This window comes from Muntiacus reevesi, chromosome 9, assembly GCF_963930625.1.
Source record: "Muntiacus reevesi chromosome 9, mMunRee1.1, whole genome shotgun sequence".
Taxonomy (NCBI): Eukaryota; Metazoa; Chordata; class Mammalia; order Artiodactyla; family Cervidae; genus Muntiacus; species Muntiacus reevesi.
In genome coordinates this window covers 47,079,973-47,100,291 of record NC_089257.1, presented here as the reverse complement: position 1 = coordinate 47,100,291, position 20,319 = coordinate 47,079,973, and the positions used below count along the sequence as shown (strand labels likewise).

Genomic DNA, 20,319 nt, shown 5'->3' with positions numbered 1-20,319 from the left:
CTCACAGCAGCATTTTGTCTTATCTCTCATCTGCAAGACTAAACTTGCTATGTACATTTTAATTTAAAATATATGAACTTGGCTGCTTGGCAATGGAACATATTCTGTTTTACTCTCACATTTTCTTAGACATGAAATCTGGAGAGAAATAAATCCTACATGTTCTGCTCTTCTAACCAGAATGGATTGCCAGGGGGTGGAGGGGATGGGCTAGGGAAGGAAGGCACTATGCAGAGATTTGTACTTCAAAGACCAAAGTAGGAGCCCATTACCTCAGAATCCAACTGCACAGGAGGACTTCATTCCAAATTCCAAGAGAGCTGAAGATTCTTTTTAAAAATCAAGCACAGGTATGAATACTACTGTCCACCCAAATATTTTACGCAACTAGTTTCAGTCTTAACCTTTTTCCTCCTATTCAGGATCACACATACTATTGGGAAACCAGCTGAATCCAACTATAAGGAAGTGGCTTAAAGCAGATGGCAAAGACTGTAACAGGCCATGACAGTGCTCACTCCCTGGGGCTTTCTTTCACTTCCAATTTCCCTCAGGAAAGAGTGAGTGGTGACTGGAGTTGGGGGCATGGACCAGCAAAGCTCAGAGCAGCCAGAGAACCAGGGTAACCCATCACCCTGCTGCCTAAAGTTGGCAGCTAGAAAGGAGAGCAGGGAGGCTTCCCCCAGGGACACAAAGGAGAAGATGAGGTGGAGGAACTGGAAAATCAATATTCCACAGTTTCCATGGGCTACTTAAACAGAGGCAGGAGGAAAAAGCAAATCAAAAGCAGAAAAGAGTAAAGATAAAGAACAGAATGTCATGACCTGAGCTCCCCTCGAGATGCAGGGTCTGAAACAGTCAGTGGAGGCGGGCCACAGTAAAGTAGAGCCCCCTCCCCAGCGTGAGGATCTGGAATTCCGCCTAGGGACGCAGAATGAGTGTAGCAAGGAGGGATGTGTGTCTGAAGCAGACAGTCCTCTGAGTAGGTCTGGGGAGTCCTGTATTTTGATGTTTTCAGCACTTAATATGCACAATGAATGGAAGGAAAGATGGGCCCCAATGAGGGTGGCCAAGAAGGAAAGCTGAGAAATGGTGTCTTGGGTAAATAAGTCACCCTAATGTTGACTGAGAGGAGCTGGCCCCAGGGCTGGAGCTCTCAGCTTCCTCCACCTCTTGCCCCACTCAAGGTGGGCAGAAGCCATTTTCCTGTTGTGAAACACGCAAGGAAGAGGACGTCACCATTGGACTTGGCTGTCCCAGACCTGAGCCAGAAGACTGGTGGCTGAGCCTGGAGAAAGCGCAATTTCCAAGTTGACCAACCAAATCTGCAAAGCCAATTTCCCACAACAAGTTCAAAAACACACTTTCAGGCCTGAAGGAATGTGAACCTGTGCTGATATGAGCCAAGGGCAAGGGTAGGTAGGTAGGTGCCTACACACAAAAGGATCTCCCCCTTCCTTCCATCAAATTTGAATTAACCAGTTCCAGCATCCCATTCTGAGTCTCCAAATAAAGTCTCAGTCACCCAAAAAGCCAGCCACCTCAGCTGGATCTTTTTTTTTTTCCATTTATTAGTTGGAGGCTAATTACTTTACAATATTGTAGTGTCCACTGGATCTTAAGAAAGAGGACATTACTACAGTTCAACAAATTTGAATGTGTGAAGTAAGAGGTCAGGTAGGGATGAAGGGAGAGAGAGGCCTTTCAGGAAATGCCTGGCCAGGAGTGAAGACAGAGTTGTACACTAACATACGTCAGGGCAGAGGGGATAAGAACTGACTGGATGTTAGGGAGAGGGATAAAGAAAGGCCTCCGACTTGGGAAACTGTCACGGTACTTGGAGTCCGTACTTGAGCTGAGCCTGCCTACTTGACCTGGCCTCCCACTTCTCAACCTCCCCGCTGATGCTCCAGACCTCAATGGGGAAATTAAGTTTTCCTCTTGGGGCCCAGCTCTTCAGCACGATGGGACCTTCAGCTCTTCTGCCCCAGCAGCTTTCCCCTCACACATGCCCACATATTCCATTCCAGGTTTTGTGTTAAGAACCAGAGTTCAGAATTTCCCTCCCATTGCTGGGTTTCCCATGCAACCACAGACAAGAGTATACTCTTTCACCCTCCTCATCTCAGGGACCACATCTCAGAGGGGAAACTTGGCTTATCCCTTCCCTGGTTTGGGTTACTACTGTTTTAAGGCTTTGGGGTCCAAAGACAGGAAAGAAAGAAGCAAATGGTGACTTCAGAAACATCATGGGTTTCTTTACAAAGTTCAAATCAAGACAATTTGGGAACAGGAAACTGACCTTCCTGGAATCTTCCCTTGTGAAGGAGAGAGGAGGGTTGGGTTGCTCTGAATCACAAATGGACACAGAAGAAGGGGGAGTAGTAGACAAACAGACACAGTTAACTGACTACAACGGCAGGAGGAAATGGGATTCAGAGGCTTACAGAGTGAATGAGATAAGGGAGATGCAGGTATCTGGCCTTGGAGGGTGGAGATGTGGGCTCAAATGGTGCTGCTTACATGAAGCCTGTCTTGCTCCCCCCACCCTCAACCAAGTTAAAAAGGCTGAAACCTTGGTGTCACCTTCAAATATTTTATTCTGTTACTAAAATGAGCCTATGTCCACCAACACTTTCTCTAAAGTGTTCGTGTGTCTAGAGTAAATATATACACGCCATGGACATAATAGTTCCTGATAATTATCCCAGTAGAGAAAACACACATTTATATCTCATTTCAGGGTCTCATGGAAGTTGAGAGAGGTCTAGGCAACTTTTATTTTTGAAGATGTCAGTTTATTAAAATCTGAAGACATAACTAAAGACTAATTCAAAACATTATGTTTTAAATGTTTACATCTAATCAATGTTCTCAACATTAAAAAAAAAATATATATATATATATAGCTTAATAAACCTGTGCTACACCTGGAATAATTACAACATTTAATCCTAACGTACCGCTTAATGGAGTTGTGGCCAGTAATGACATTTAGAGGACTCAAACTGTCTTCTTTCAATTCTGCCAGTGTATTTCTGTGACTCTACAGATTACTTAGTTCAGAGACAAGTTCAAAAGTCTCTGAACTTACTTTTTGACAAATTCAAAAGTAAGGCTCTGAATGAATGTGAGACCTGGGACAAGTCACCTTCCATTGGTTTCATATCATTACAGGCTCCACTTGGTTTATACTTTTAGTGCTTTGTCATCAGAACACAAGAAAAATGGCCTGATATTGATGAATGCACTTTGTCAGTCATTCATGAAAAATTCCACTATGTGTGAGAGGCTGCACTAGGTGTTAGATACATCAGTTCAGTCACTCAGTCATGTCCGACTCTTTGTGACATGGACTGCAGCATGCCAGGCCTCCCTGTCCATCACCAACTCCTGGAGTTTACTCAAACTCATCTCCATTGAGTCAGTGATGCCATCCAAACAACAATCTCATCCTCTGTTGTCCCCTTCTCCTCCCGACTTCAATCTTTCCCAGCATCGAGTCGGTTCTTCGCATCAGGTGGCCAAAGTATTGGAGTTTCAGCTTCAGCATCAGTCCTTCCAATGAACATTTAGGGCTGATTTCCTCTAGGATGGACTGGTTAGATCTCCTTGCTGTCCAAAGGATTCTCAAGAGTCTTCTTCAACACTACAGTTCAAAAGCATCAATTCTTCAGCGTTCAGCCTTCTTTATAGTCCAACTCACATCCATACGTGACTACTGGAAAAACCACAGCTTTAACTAGACGGACTTTAGTTGACAAAGTAATGTCTCTGCTTTTTAATATGCTGTCTAGGTTGGTCATAACTTTTCTTCCAAGGAGCAAGCGTCTTTTAATTTCATGACTGCAGTTACCATCTACAGTGATTTTGGAGCTCCCCAAAATAAAGTTTGTCATTGTTTCCATTGTTTCCCATCTATTTACCATGAAGTGATGGGACCAGATGTCATGATCTTAGTTTTCTGAATGTTGAGCTTTAAACCAACTTTTTCACTCTCCTCTTGTACTTTCATCAAGAGGCTCTTTAGTTCTTCTTTATTTTCTGCCATAAGGGTGTTATCATCTGCATATCCAAGGTTATTGATATTTCTCCTGGAAATCTTGATTCCAGCTTGTGCTTCATCCAGCCCAGCGTTACTCATGATGTACTCTGCATATAAGTTAAATAAGCAGCATGACACTGTACAGCCTTGATGTACTCCTTTCCTGATTTGGAACCAGTCTGTTGCTTCATATCCAATTCTAATTGTTGCTTCCTGACCTACATAAGGAGATGCAAAGCAGATCTGGTCTTTGAACGCACCGAATTCATCGTCTAGAGTGGAATATAGATAATAAACAAACAATTGCATAATTAGAAATAGATTTTAATCCTGTGAGGAAGTGAAAGTGAGGCAACTTGTAGGAGAATAGAGTGGGAAGAAGTGGAGGAAAGAATACGTAGTTCAGACAGGTGGTCAGAGAACTCCCTGTAGCTCAGATGGTAAAGAATCTGCCTGCAATGCAGAAGACTTGGGTTTGATCCCTGGGTCAGGAAGATCCCCTGGAGAGGGGAATGACAACTCACTCCAGTATTCTTGACTGGAGAATTTCATGGACAGACCATGGAGTTGCAAAGAGTCGGACACAACTGAGCAACTTTCATTCATTCAGGGAAACTTCTGAGGAGTTGACATCTAAGGTGGAACATTAAAGATGCAAAGGAGCCTGGCATGGTAAAGAAAACGGAGAAGCATTCCAGGCTGATAGGATAGCATTTACGAAGGTACCAGGACAGGAAATGGCAGGTATACTGAAGAAAGCAAGAGAGAAACTAGTGTAGATGGAGATGGAATGTGATGAGCTTTTTCGCGTAGGGTCTCTTAACTGAGTCCAGGCTAGTGGCATCCTCTGGGGTTGTGCCACAGGCAGGTTGTGGCCCTTCCTGGAGGTGAGGACTATAGCTGGTAGCAGGAGACTGTAGCAGTACGACACAGGGCCTTAACAGACCTGATAAGAAGTTTGTGGTGTGGAAATTGAAATTTTTATAAAACTAAAGTGCTATAAAAGAAATTTGAGAAGACTTAAAACAGATTGGACTTTCAGCTTGGGTCATGAATCAGGAAATGGGTTAGATGGTTTTTCAAGGATCCTCCTATTTTGAGGACTCAGGGATTTTCATATATTTGGAGTAGAGACCTTTAAAATGTTGTGGTACTGAAAAGGTCTAAAAAAAAAAAAGTCCACTTTCCCAGGATATTAGGTCATTATACAAAAGGGATTTCATCCAAATTGAAAGGAATTAGCAGGAATTTTGGAGGGTCTAACAGTAACTGAGCCAACCAGAAACAGAAGGCAAACGTGCCTGCTCTTGGAAGAACAACCAAAAGTCATCCTGACCAGAAATATTCTTAGAAGATGCAGCAAAATTCATAGTTAGGATGCACCCAAAGGCAGTGGTGGGAGCCATATATATCTAAGCTGAAGGGGCCAGGTGACAGTAGGATTTCCAAAGGAAATGCCACGGCAGAAGCTGTGCCAGTCTCTGTGACAAGTGGGGAGGCCTTAACTGGGAGTCCAAGAGTTGCATGTTCTGAGCTGAGCATGTGCCCAGGGAATTTTGGGACAAATGGTTAACAGCTGCAGGAGGGAAGCAGTAAGAAAGAGACAGCAGTGAGAAAGTAAGGATCATAATGAGAAAGAAGGGAGTAGAAATAACAACTAGCAATGCAGATTGTTTAGAACCATCTCAGCAAGAGTAACTTCCCCACCCACCGCAAGTATGGAATGAAAAATGCTACTTAAAAAAGGATGTTAAAAATGTTCTGGAGTATCAAGGAAATTTCATTCATTTTCCCCACACTGTCAGTAAAAAGGCTTTGTGTGTGTGTGTGTGTTTATAGCACAACTCTAAAGAATTATAAGACCACATCCTTCTCATTATGGTAAGACCATGAGTCAAAGATACGCATTTCCAGACATAACCCATAGAATCAGGTCAGCAGTAATTTAGATAAGAATGTTTGAAATGCAAAATGATGCAAATTATCATTAGTATTAGGTCAAATGCAGCTGGAAAGAGTTTAGTTGTCATATGGGACTCAAATATTACTAAACAACTTTAGACATCAGAAGAGAGAATTTAATTGCATGACTTCAAAACTAAAATACATAAAAATGTAAATGCAGTAATTCCTTCCCTTGCTCTTTATTTTTGTTTTCCTTCTACCCAGTTTCTATAGGTCAGTGGTAAAGAGATCTACAGTTTTTAGTTTTAAATGGAATCTATTTTTTGATATGCAGGTTACATACATATTTTCTAGAATAAACCCTAATAATTATAGTGATACGATTGCTATCAATTCTCTAGAATTATGGCAGAGCCCTCGGACCTTTCATCTAATAAAAACACAGTACTGTTACACCATAGTGATGGAACCCAGATCAGAAAAATGAACATGCAAAGTAAAACCAAACAGGAGACAATTTCAGTGGAGACTCCATCTGAAGGCCCTACTTACTGAAGCACTGAGAGGATTTTACTATGAGTCTACACCAATGCACAAACTCCACGGCAGCATCAGACAGAGCTCTAGTTATATTTCAGTCTTAAATCTGAAGAGAAGCCCTAATGATAAAATCTGAAGATTTCTTCTAAACCAAATGGCAAACAACCATCCGTTTCCTCACAGAGGAATATTTTAGATAAAGTTCTTTGATTCAGAACTGGAAATGATGCTAAAATAGGTTTTGGAAAAAATTAAATTTACAAACTGTCATATTCCATCCCACTTAATGTGAATGAGCAGAGCCTCTAGGATAAACTTGATTTACATAAAAAGGGTAAAATCTTATTTCTGCTTCTAGAGGACAAATAAAAAAGATTTTTAAAAAAATAACTGCAAACTGTGCTTGTACTTTTCAAATAACAGCACATGCTATTCCTACAGCTATCACTCAAGCAAATATTTTCATTTTAAAGAAAGTTGCTTTCTTAGTCTCTTTTCCTAAAGCCTTATTGAGAGTGAATTTTTATATACAGTGATTCAGAATTGGCTGCTTAGCCTCAAAGCTATCTTTATGCATCAGAGTCCTGGTAGAGGCAGGGCTCGGTGATGATGATGATAATGACAGCATCACCAAAAACAAAACAGCAGCTCACGGTGTGTGGAGCAGCCACTAGGTGCAGGTCTGTGCAAGGCTTGTGATGTGCATGTCATCATCTCATTCTCAAAACCACCTATCACTGTTCCTCTTACACAAGAGGAAACAGAAACAGATGAAGGTTAAATAATCTGTCCAATATCACATTTGGAGGTAAAGCTAGTTCACTGGACCAAACAGCCCTTGCTTTTTATCGCTGCACGGTATTATTTCTCTATAATGCAAAAGCACAAAGATCCAGCCCGTGGAAAGACAGTGACACTAGGCCTGGGAACTCTGTAGTCCTTGAAAAGCCTGGAGACGGACAAAGACCTCCAGCCACCGTGTGGACTCTATGGAGACCCTGTGTGTGACAGCTGGGCTAGGCTAGAGGCACAGGGAATTAATTTCATAGCACTGCAAGAGTAACACGGAAGAGAGGGTAAAAACTTGGGCTCTGGTGGTGTTTGAACAAGGGTTCAAACCCTGTCCTAGGTGCTTACCAATTTATGACTTTGTTTCTTAATTTCCTTAAGTTTCTTCTTCTGTGAGATGAAAATGATCATAGGATCTGTTTCACACAAAGTTGTGAGCAATGAAAAAAATAATACAAACAAAATTCTTAGACAGTCCTTGACATGGAAAGTCTTAGCAATGTTAACTACTGTTAATATGAGCTAAGGAGAGATTAAGCAGTGCTCAGGAACCTGACTGAGTATAGGAAGCATTAAGTTTTCCCACATTCATGTCTCTGATACCAAAGGGACATGTGAAAGGTTACAGGCTCTTTGGCTAAATCAATGCCATTGCTGCCAAGAGAAGGAAGCAGGGCAGCGCTTGCCTTGCATCCAGAAAGGAAGGGGGCAGTACTGACCGAGCTGATGAGGTTGGCTCTGTGATTTGGCGTTGCACACGGATGCCATGGGCATAGTTGTCCTGGTCCCCCGTCTGGGTTGAGAGGGGAATGTCGGGGGAAGTGTGACTGATCTTCATGGAGGAGTCTGGACAAGGGGTGGGAGGGTCTAGGAAGCCCTCACTGTTCTCCTGCTCATTGGTCTCTGTGTCCGTGTAGTTAAGAGGCTCCTGGTTGTTGTCTTTGCTACTAGAGAACAGGCCTCGTTCTCGCCACGGAACCCAGCAGAGTTTCCAAGACACGAAGAGAGACACACCAAAGAGAGCGAGGCCACAGGCAGTGACTACAAGGGTCAGCAGGCTCACTGAGATATCTGCAAAGAAGCAAAGATCAAAGGTCAGTGGGATTGCTCCTCCCGTGCCCACCTACTGCAGGGTGTGGGCAGAACCCTCTCATTCATGCATCCCCCAGGAATGACGGCAGAAGGCCAGGCCTGGGATACTGCTGAATCACCTGGGATGCATGCTGAATGTCCCTGCTGATTCTGAGGCAGGGACAATCAGGACTCAGACACAAGCACAGAGAATGTAACATGCAGGCATGTTTAGAAACAAACAGCCTGTGATAGCAAGAGACAGAGTGTGCTCAGGGGACCAGGAATGCCCTGCAAGGCAACTGAGACCCTGTCCCCTCAGCAATAAAAATCATTGATATTCTGGGAGTAGAGTGGTTTCAACTATCATTAAAAATTCCTCTGTCATCTCAGAGAGCAATATAACTTAGGAGTCATTTAAGTAACATCTTTTTTAAAACAAGAGAAAACTACAGTGCTTTTCCCTTTCTTTTTGATATGAGCTTTTAAGGGTCATTGCTGCATTTTGCAGCTCAAGTCCTCTCAAGCCTCAAGAATACCCACCACTTGGTGGTCAGGTGCCCAGGACCGGGGGACAAGAGTCATAGTTTGGGTTTCTCCAGTAGCAGAGCTGAGACAAGCATTCAAGAGCAAGAGGTTTATTTAGAAGGTGAAGAAAACATAGGTAGGGGAGTAGGGAAGTGACCCAGTTAGAAGAAGGAAGTAATTCAGGGGTGTAAGAAAGTAGCCAGTAAGGGGGGGCGGGGTGCAGCTTTGTCAAGCCAGCTACCACAGTGGAGGAACAGAGATTAAACTGCTGCAGAGGGTCCACAGCCCAGGGGCCTGGGTTGTTTATAACATCAACCCCCTTCAGTCATTGATTTGAGGGCAGCTCTCAAGGGGCATCTGCTATGTGGGTGGCAAAGTAAGTTTCTGTGGCCAGAAAACTTCCACCTTTCAAATAATGCAGGACTGGGCTAGTTCAGTAGGCAGATGCTCAAGAGCCAAAGGAGAGGGGTGGTGGGGGCAACAACAACATCTGCTACACGGAGCATGGCCCCACGGCCTCAGCCACGGTCCATGGCAGCGCAGTGTCTAGTGGGTGTGCACCCAACTCCTGGAACAAAGCCCATCGCTCTCCAGGCTTCCACCCCACCCTTCAGGAGAGCCAGGGAGAGGCTGAGGCATCAGCCTGAACTCATTCCTGGCACTATGCTGCTATAAGCTCCTTCCTTAAAGGATACCCCTACCTGCCCTTACTGAGCTATGTTACAGTCTGAGGCCCCAAGGATTCTTCCCAGGTTCTGCCTTTACTGTCCATCATTAATATTTGCATTGCTTCAGCCAAAGCTTTCTTGATGTCCATTAATGCCAGGAACAGTGCCAGGCTTTGGAGACACAATGGAAAACATGATAGACACACTCTAACCTTCACTGACTCCTATTCTAGTGAAGGGGAAAATGAGGAATCAGTTACCTAACAGTCACAATGTCAACAATCCACAGCACGCCAATGATCCATGACATGAGACAGCTGAGGCATGCAGGTGAACCCATCACTTTCCTAAGGAATCAAGCTGACCACCTAATGTCTGTGCACTTTTCAACATGATTCTTAAGGTACTTGATCATTCTTATGAAATGATACGACAATTTCTTCATGAAAAATTGCCCTTGACAGAAAGCCAGCTGCCAGGGCTGTTGATGGATCTGATGTATCTTCTCTATGCCTCCCAATCAATCTTTGCCCTTGTGGTGAAACAACATCATATCTCTGTTTGGAAACACAGGGGCTCCAGTTTCAACACTGGTAGTTGAGCTCAAAATCTTTGCTTATCCCATTTCTCTTCAAATATCACTGAATAAGGATAAGTAAACTATATAACTATGGAAAACAAGGACAGATACTTTCTATCTAACACTGAGGAATTTCTGGGATTGTTTTAAACGAAAAATCAATCAGGGCTGAACACTTAACATAAGCCAGTGAAGGACAGGGAAGCCTGGCATGCTGCAGTCCACAGGGTTGCAAAGAGTCAGACACGACTGAGCGACTGAACAACAAAAAAACAACAATGAAGAAATGCTGAGGGAAAAATAAAAATTAAAAAAATCTCAGGTGCAGAGCAAAAAAGGCAGGGATGAGGGACAGGGAAGACAGTTGAGGGGGGGCAAAATAAAGGGCACTAGAAATCACACACCATGGCGCTGCAACATGAGGAGGGAGAGAATGTGGTTTGGCCACAGGCTCTACTTGGTTCTGACAGCTCACACAGCAGGATGGAAAATTTGTTGGTGAAAACTTCTATGATAGGTGGTAGTACTAGGGGTGTAGGGAAGGCAGAAACCCCTCCCAGTGAATCGGACTGCCACAGCAAAAATCAACCTCTACCATCTCCAACGAAATCTAAAAATAAAACAATCCCTACAACACAGTGAAACCCCTTAATACATTCTGTAATCCAAAAAGGGGCAAAACCCCTTCTCTGCATCATGTTAATCACTTCAGCACCAACCTGACACACACACCACTAGGAGGATGGCAGAGACTGGATACACTTGAAGGCAGTAAGGTTAGAAATGTGATGTGATAATTATGTATTATCATTTACCAAAGATTCACTCTTCCACACCACAGTGCCCCCACCAACGACGGAGCATAAATCTCAAACCCTTGACATTGGTCTTGGCCACATGACTTACTCTGGTCAATAAAGTATGTGTAGATATGGCCCACGCCACCTTGGACCAGAGGATTATTGGGCTCCCACCTTCTGCCATGAAAAGAAGGCAGCTGATATTTCAGCCTAGGTGCCACAACGGAAGACTTGTGGTGCAGGCCCAGAGTCCAGAATGAAGAGCAAATTAAAACCTGATGCACAGACTGAGCAGGACAGCAAAACGATCCATGAGCAAAACTTAAAACAGTTGATGTTTTATTTAAGTCACCAGGACTTTGAATGTGTTTGTCCCTACAGCAAAAAGTTGACTAATAAATGTGATCATATAATTTACTGTCCAAGACTAAGATATTTTTAGGAAGGAAAAGAGGTGAAATCAATAATCACATTGACAAGAGACTTTACCCAGCATTGTCTAGGCCTATGGTCACCCTGCATTCAGAATCCTACTTGAGTTCTGAACTCATCCGCTTGGTACAATATGGCCTAATATTTACTAAATACAGTAAATCCTAGATCTATTTCCGCTAGTCACCATAGGGCCTGACACAGCTCAAGCACTGTTCCAGCTTGTTAGCTGACTCTCAGCTTATGTACCCCCAAACCACCTTTCTCCCAAGTCCAGTAATGGGAGATCCATGAAAGCAGGGGTTTTGTCTGTCCCTCTTAGGGTTGAATCCCAAGCATTTAAAGGGCGCCTGAAACATAGCACACATTCACCATACATTTGATGCAGCCCACCAGAGAGCCCTGTGGTCACCTCCATGTCTATCGTGAGTTAAGGCTGTGTGGCCCGTAAGCTCCAGGAGCCACTAGTCACATTCACAGTTGTTGACAGACGTCTGTGGATCCCAGGTACTACAGAAAATAACTGGCAAACAGCAAGAGGGGCTTTTCCTCATTTGCACAAAGGTGCCCTACAGGTGAGCAAGGGGCCAGAGAGCACCAGGAGAAGCCAACAGTGACTTAGACAGCCACACCAACCACTAAGAGCAGTCATCAGGACTTCTCGATGGCAAACAGCTCAGGGTACTCTTCACACACTCTACTTGTACTTTTCTCTCTTTTTTCAGAACGAAGTACTAGAAAGCTGCTTCAGCCTCACTAAGGCCACACATACCATCTGCCTCAGGAAACAAAGAGCGAGATTTCATTTAGAACCACAAAATAGCTTTTTTTCAGAAAAGGAGTTATTGCTTAAGTAAGGTGGTAGGTACATGACCATTTGTTTTATTATTGATTTTTAAACTACATGTATTATACACACATACACACACACATATATATTCTTTGGCACTGACATATATTTTATAATAAAAATTGAAAAAAGTAAATAGTACCATCAAAAAGTTATTACTCTAAAGACAATTCTTCTGAAAAACTGAAAAGTGTAATTGGTCCTTCTGTCCAAGAGTCAAGAGAATAACCAGCTGGTGATCCAGAATGAAATGAGGCACATGGTAGGTAATGCAGCTGGGATCCAGATCCTCAGAGGTGCTGCTGGTTGGGGGGACTGTGCCTCAGTCTGTACCCAGAGCTGCTGAAGAACACGCCTTCAGGGAAGAGGCAGAGTGGCATAGCGTGCCATCAGGCCTGACCAGAACCTTCTTCTGCAGGCCACTAGCCCTCACCATAGGACAAGAAATACGGCAGCAACATCCCCGGGCCCTGGACACAAGGTACCGGGACACCCCTAGACCCAGCAGACACCCCAGCTGGACACCTATGACTCCAAGGGATCCCTGCAAGCCTGAAGACTTGTTCTAGAATGACAAATATTATTGTCCAGCGAACACATGGCGTGAGCACCTACACATCACATGGAAAGGAACAGTAGTTGCCCTGCTGAACTGTGAAAGGATGGGAAAGACGTGTAAACTGATGAAAACAACAGAATCATAGGACAAAATCAGCAACTTGAGAGAGGCTAATCCAGCAAAGCCATCAGAATAAATGACAACTGACATAAAACAAATCAATGTGAGAGACAAATTAACTCATATATTCAGTGAGATGTTAAAAAAAATTGTGGCCAAGAGAGATAAGTATGGCTGCAGCAGTAACCAGAATCAGACACCCCTAAGATCTCACCTGGTGTAACTATGAGGAGATTGTAGCCCTAGAACTCCATAGCCAGCTACGTTATCACAAGAGGAAAGGCACTTTCAGCCAGCAGTGACTCAGAAAATACGTGATTCATGTACCCTTTCCTGCATAAGATCTATGGAATTCTCCAAACACACAAGTAAAATTTTATGTTAGAATAGAGGACCCAAGAAGGGAAGAGCTTTCTAGATAAGACATACACTTAGATACTAGATATCACAAGAATTCGTGATAATCAAAGAAAACAGTAAAAAGTGTATTAAAACTAATTGCTGGCTTTGAGGATATAAAGTTTAACAGAACTGTAAAGGAAAAAATCCACTTAAAAGAACAAAGGAATTGTAACTACATTCACTTAAAATTCCAACAATTTCAACAAAATGTGGGAAAAGGAAGAAGGAAAGAAGGAAAAACAAATTAAATGGCCTACACTGTTAGCAGGGAGAGATGACAGATGACAGATAACTTCAACTTGATGCTGATAAGGAAATTAGGTGTAAATATGTACATAAAATATTAAAGGGAGATAGTGACTCATAATGGTGCATATGCATTCATATTTATGCATATATATCCTCTCCTTCCTGAGACAACTCCCACCCCATTAAATAATATGAAACAAAAAGCATAAACTCACAAAGAAAACAGCATGGGATGATTAGTAGTTTGCTGTTCTGTGCTTAGTCGCTCGTCATGTTTGACTCTTTGCAGCCCAAGGGACTGCAGCCCGCCAGACTCTGTCCATGGGGATTCTCCAGACAAGAACAGAGTGGGCTGCCATGCCCTCCTCTAGGGGTTCTTCCCAACCCAGATATCAACCCAGGTCTCCCACACTGCAGGTGGATTCTTCACTGCCTGAGCCACCAGGGAAACCCTCATATGGGCTCAGGATACAGACATTTCCAATACGGCAGTAGCTAAGACTAAGATGTTGAGCTGAAAACAAGAGCAGTGACTGAAAATCTTCCCCAAATACTGTCCAGTATGTCTAGGGAGAAACCAAGGCGACTAGTGCACGAACTGGTGTCCAAGAACAGAATTCTCCATATTTTTGCAAAAAATGGAACCTCATAAAGACCCCTTTAAGTAAATCTTGACTGTTAAAATCTCACTCACAGATGCACAGCCTTACACCCAGCTTTTCTTACTCTTAAATACTCTTTGCCTCACTCTTAAATACAACTATGTTCCTTGGAAGAATAACTATAACAAATCTAGACAGTGTATTAAAAAGCAGAGATGTCACTCTGCCGACAAAGACCCGTATGGTCAAAGCTATGACTTGTTTCTAGTAGTAGTCAAGTATGGATGTGAAAGTTGGACCATAAAGAAGATGGAGTGCTAAAGAATTGATGCTTTCGAACTGTGGTGCTGAAGAAGACTCTTGAGAGTCCCGTGGACAGTAAGGAGATCAAACCAGTCAATCTTAAAGGAAATCAACCCTGAATATTCATTGGAAAGACTGGTGCTGAAGCTGAAGCTCCAATACTTTGACCACCTGATGCAAAGAGCTGACTCATTGGAAAAGACTCTGATGCTGGGAAAGATTGAGGGCAAGAGGAGAAGGAGGCAACAGAGGATGAGATAGCTGGATAACATCACTGACTCAGTGGACATGAGTTTGAGACAACTCAGGGATATAGTGAAGGACAAGGAAGCTTGGCATGCTGCAGTTCATGGGGTTGCAGAGTTGGGACTGAACAACAACAACAAAGCTTCAAAGAATCGCCAGCCATATAGAGAAATCTTAGAGCAACATCAACATATAGAAAGAAAAAAGAAAAAGATGTTCCCAGAGAAAACAGAGATTAGGAACGAAACAGGAACTTTTAAAACATTTCAAACATAGGAAATTTCCATGATGTATTTCCTTTGTAAAACAAGGGCAGACTATTAGAATGAAATGGAGAAGAAAATAAGACAATCTTCTTAGAAAAAAAAAAATGATTGCTAAAACAAAAAATTCAAAAGAGGGTACCCAAAGGTTCAGAAAACTTAGGCAAAATTATGGTAAAATTATTTCTACATTAAAAACCACATGGAGATAGAGCAAACCATTTCTGAATGAAATTAGAGGAGACTTTCACTTCCATGTTAACTTTTTATAAAGAGTAAATATTACTGAGAAAAAAATGAAAAACATTTTTTAAGCTGCTATAGTAAATGAAGTACATGTGGCAGTACATTCAGGTGAACTTGAGTTGGCAATGTCCAAACATTGCTGAAAAACAGTCCTTATTTAACCCTGCCCCTTGGTTTATGAAGAGCAAAGCAGTGAATATCATGACAATCATTACAAAAACTATAATCTCAGTTCCCCAGCACAGTTTTCCCTCCAGATCACACCCATAAAAGCCCTTGTCTGCTCATCTTTGTTCAGGCTTTTAGATTCAAAATATCAGGAGACTGACACAGGCTAGCAACTTTTTATCTTGCTAATACCTATTTTAAACTTACAACTCTTTACTCTCATGCTCATTTCATACAAGAAGGGATGTTGTAACACCAGAAACAAATGGCATTTCCTTAAAATACTATATTGAGCTTTATGAATAAAATTATTATGCTGTCCTTATTTTGTTAATTGCTTCAGAGTTGTGAGAACTTTGAACTTTTTATTTTGTATTGGGGTATAGTTGAGTAACAATGTTGTAACAGTTTCAGGTAAACAACATAGGGAACTCAGCCATAGGTATACATGCATCCATTCTCCCTCAAACTCCTCTCCCATCCAGGCTGCTACATAACATTGAGCAGAGTTCTATGTGCTATACAGTAGGTCCTTGTTGGTTTCCATTTTAAACAAAGCAGTGTGTACAAGTCCATACCAAACTCTCTAACTATCCCTTCCCCTCATCCATCCCTCCGGCAACCAAAAGTTCATTCTCTAAGTCAGAGAGTCTCTGTTCATTTTGTAAGTACATTCATTTATATAACTTTAGATTACACATATAAGGGATGTCATACAATATTTCTCCTTCTCTGACTGACTTTACTCCATATGATAATCTCTAGGTCCACCCATGTTGCTGCAAATGGCATTGTTTCATTCTTTTCAATGACTGAGTAATATTCCATTGTATGTATGTACTACATCTTCTTTATCCACTCCTCTGTCAATGGACATTCAGGGTGCTGCCATGTCTTGGCTATTGTAAACAGTGCTTCAATGAACACTGGGGTGCATGTATTCTTTCGGATCATGTTTTTCTCTGGATATATGCCCAGGAGTAGGATTGCAGGGTCATATGGTAGCTCTATTTTTAGTCTTTTAAGGAACCTCCATACTGTTCTCCATAGCGGTGGTACCAATTTACATTCCCACAAACAGTGTAGGGGTAGGGTTCCCTTCTCTCCATACCCTCTCCAGCATTTGTTGTTTATGGATTTTTTTGATGATAGCCATTCTGGCTGATGTGAGGGGATACCTCATTGTAGTTTTATTTGCAAACATCTTCTCATGTGTCTCTTGACCATCTATGTCTTCTTTGGAAAAATGTCTATTTAGGTCTTCTGCCTATTTGTTGATTGGGTTGTCTGTTTTAGTGTTTGCATCATGAGCTGTTTGTAAATTCTCAAGACTAATCCCTTGTTGGTCACATTATTTGCAAATATTTTCTCCCAATCTGTGGGTCGTCTTTATGTTTATTATTTCCCTTGTTGTGCAAAAGATTTTGCGTTTAAGTAGGTCCCATTTGTTTTGTTTTTATTTCCATTATTCTGGAAGACAGATCAAAAAAGATAAAACTGTCATTTATGTCAGAAGTGTCCTGTTTTTCTCTGCGTTTTATAGTGTCTGGTCCCACATTTAGGTCTTTAATCCTCTTTGAGCTTATTATTGTGTATGATGCTAAATAATGATCTAGTTTCATTTTTTTATATGTAGCCCTCCAGCTGTCCCAGCATCATTTGTTGAAGAGACTGTTTTTCCAACACTGTGTAGTTTTGCCTTCTTTGTCATATATTAATTGACGGTAAGTGCATGAGCTTATTTCTGGGCTTTCTATCCTGTTCCATTGATCTATATTTCTATTTTTGTACAAGTATCATACTGTTTTGATGTTTGTAGCTGTGTAGTATAATTCAAAGTCAGGGAGCCTGATTTCTCCAGCTCCATTTTTCTATCTCAAGATTGCTTTGGCTATTCAGAGTCTTTTGTGTCTCCATACAAATTCTGAGATCTTTTTGGTCTAATTTTGTGAAAAATGCCATTGGTAACTTGATAAGGATTGCAATGAATCTGTAGATTGCCTTGGGTAGTACAATTATTTTGACAATATTGATTCTTCCAATCCATGAGCATGGTATATTGTTCCATCTGTTTGTGTCTTCTCAGAGCTGTGAGAACTCTGTCCTGCATAAATAAGGCAGTGGAGATTGGGAACTATTGCCCTAGTCCCTTGAATGTCAGTCCTGCCCCGTCTCTACTTCTTATGACGACAGTGTAGCTCAGGGCAAAACAGGAAAATAGATGACATTTTTGATACTCACTCAGTCTTCTTGTCCTGAGCTTCCCACTTTAACTGCTCTCTCAACTTTGTGTTGTCCCAGAAGACTGGAATTTTCAAAGGGATTATATTGGAAACTAAAGACTTGATGTCTGTGTCTAATCCTCTCACTGCCATAGAGACTTAGGGTGACAGCACAGAAGACCTGGTGAAGATGCTCAGAATGAGTCAAGGTGTTTCCAGGGCAGGCAGAGGAAACCTCGAATCACAATTGAGGAGGGAAACAAAAAAGATCAGAGCTGGAAAAAAGGTGCTGAGCATTGAGACTGAGATAGATGGGACATAAAAAGGGAGAGGAAACTCATGGTCAGAACCTGGGATGACAGGCACTGGTTTAAAAGGATGGTGCAAAATGAAGTAAAGCAGGTAGCTCAAGATCACTGATACATTCACTAACATATGATTTACCTTTCTGCAAAAGGATTTGAGACAGCTTAAAAAATATAATGTAGCACAGTAAGAGAAACTTTCCAAGGAAATCAGGGCCAAAGAAAAATAAAAGTAAAATAAAGATGAAGTCAGGGGAAAGTAAATTAGCCAAAATGCATACATGAGGTTTTATAAAGTTGCCAGAGGTGGTTACAGAATTGGCTCCCAACATCCCACGTATCACAGAAAAGAAGAAATATAACCAATGATATGATTCAGCATCTAGAAAACTACAATTAAGAAATACTTAAAAAAAAAAGAAATACTTGAGACAATGAAAATCTGCACTAGCAATGTAATGATATTAGAGGTTATTATTAATTACTTTTAGATATGCTAATTGTATTGTGGTTATGTTGTATAGACAGATATGTAAACATTCAAATGATATCACGTCTGGAATTTACTTCAAATTACAGATAAATCAAGACTGGCCACAGGTTAATAATTCTTGAAACTGAGTAATGAGTATATGTGGCTTATTATATTATTCTCTCTACTTTTGAATATGTTTGACAAGTTCCTAACAAAAAAACAAAACATGTTTTGGTTGGAGAAAATGTTGATTTCTGACTTCAGTCTTAGACATTCTTATTTAACAGGTCTTGGGTGAGATTCCTTTAATCTCCACTTTTAACAAGCATCTCAAATATCAGATTAACCTGATACCAACGGTTCCTAGACAACACTGAGTAAACAAGACCAAGTAAACATTGTATATATGGTTCAGAACACAAGATGCTTGCCTAAAACAGCTGTGTCTTGGGGGCCTAATAAAGACAAAACTGGGAAATTCAATTAGACAATCAGGCCATGGAGAACCTGAAGATATCACATGGTAGCTTGTAGGGAAAGTGACAATGTAATTAGATGGAGGAAACAGCCAAGACTACACAGCTCTGATGATGAGATGTTAGGTGTTTCAGGGAACCAAATCAATGTGGAAACACTGTACTAGAATAAACCTTAGAAGTCAGACAAAGCAGTATCAGAATTCCCTCATCAACAATCTCTTCCATGTGACCATAAGGACTTTACTTGAATACATTATTTTTGTATTTTTTTAAACTTAATGCAATGAGCATGTATTACTGTGCAATTTTAAAGGTAATAATAACAACGATAATAAATTATTACATTCAAAAATCACAGAAGTCTGGAGTTACTCAGTGAAGGGGAACTTAGTCCCCCCAATACCTCAATAGCCCAGAGGGTTCTGAGTGGTAACCTTTATTTTGGATAAAAAGTACATAATAGATGCTAGGCTACAATAAAATGCTTTAGTGTTTAAATACTTGAACCTAAGTTGTCTGGGAAATATGATCTTGCAGAAACCTTGCTCTTTAATACACTGTAAGGCACCAAAGCACACTAGTAGAAACACAAGTTCTAGAAACATATAGCCAAGGTCTGCAGCCCAACATCAGTTATGCAACATAAATCTCTTGGTATTCTGTTTTCTCACAGCAGTGTTAGGATAATAATACTATTTATCCCTTAGAGTTGTTTAGAAAGGTACTGGCAGTCAATAAATGTAAGTTACCGTTTTTTTCATGAGGTGTCTCAGGATTCACCCACTCCATATCTAGACTTATTTTTACTGCCAAGAAGTGGTCACCATGATTAATGAATAGCAAGGCTTCCCACAGCTTTATGAAATGGGCCAGCAATAAGCAAATATTAAGCCCCAAATGGTGCTTACTGAGCTGAATAATGGAGAATAAGAGAAAGAGCTTCTATTGAGCACCTGATATTTGCTAAGGACCATACCCTGGGTGTTCATTGGAAGGACTGATGCTGAAGCTGAAACTCCAATACTTTGGCTACCTCATGTGAAGAGTTGACTCATTGGAAAAGACCCTGATGCTGGGAGGGATTGGGGGCAGGAAGAGAAGGGGACGACAGAGGATGAGATGGCTGGATGGCATCACCGACTCGATGGGCATGGGTTTGGGTAGACTCCGGGAGTCGGGGATGGACAGGGAGGCCTGGTGTGCTGCGATTCATGGAGCTGCAAAGAGTCAGACACGACTGAGCGACTGAACTGAACTGAACTGATACCATGGACACAAAGTAAATAAGACTAGACCCTGCCCTCAAGGAATCACTAGTCCTTTCAGTAATGTTATTTACAACCCAGGGTGCTACTGAAAACCAGAAGTGAGGGATATATAACCCAATCTGGAGTTCAGAGAAGGCTTCCCATAAAACAGGAGCGAGCCAAGTCCTACTTATAACCTCTTCTCTTACACAAAGGCAAAACCCA

The 20,319-nt window shown here is 41.7% G+C and overlaps 1 protein-coding gene across 1 annotated transcript in view; it reads right to left on the bottom strand.

Moving 5' to 3' along the window:
* SYT9 (synaptotagmin 9) overlaps positions 1-20,319 on the bottom strand; it is a 209,443-nt gene that overhangs the window by 134,549 nt on the left and 54,575 nt on the right. The window contains exon 2 of the mRNA XM_065944286.1: positions 7,999-8,350. Coding sequence (XP_065800358.1) covers positions 7,999-8,350 — 352 coding nt within the window. The remainder of the gene's footprint in view (positions 1-7,998; positions 8,351-20,319) is intronic.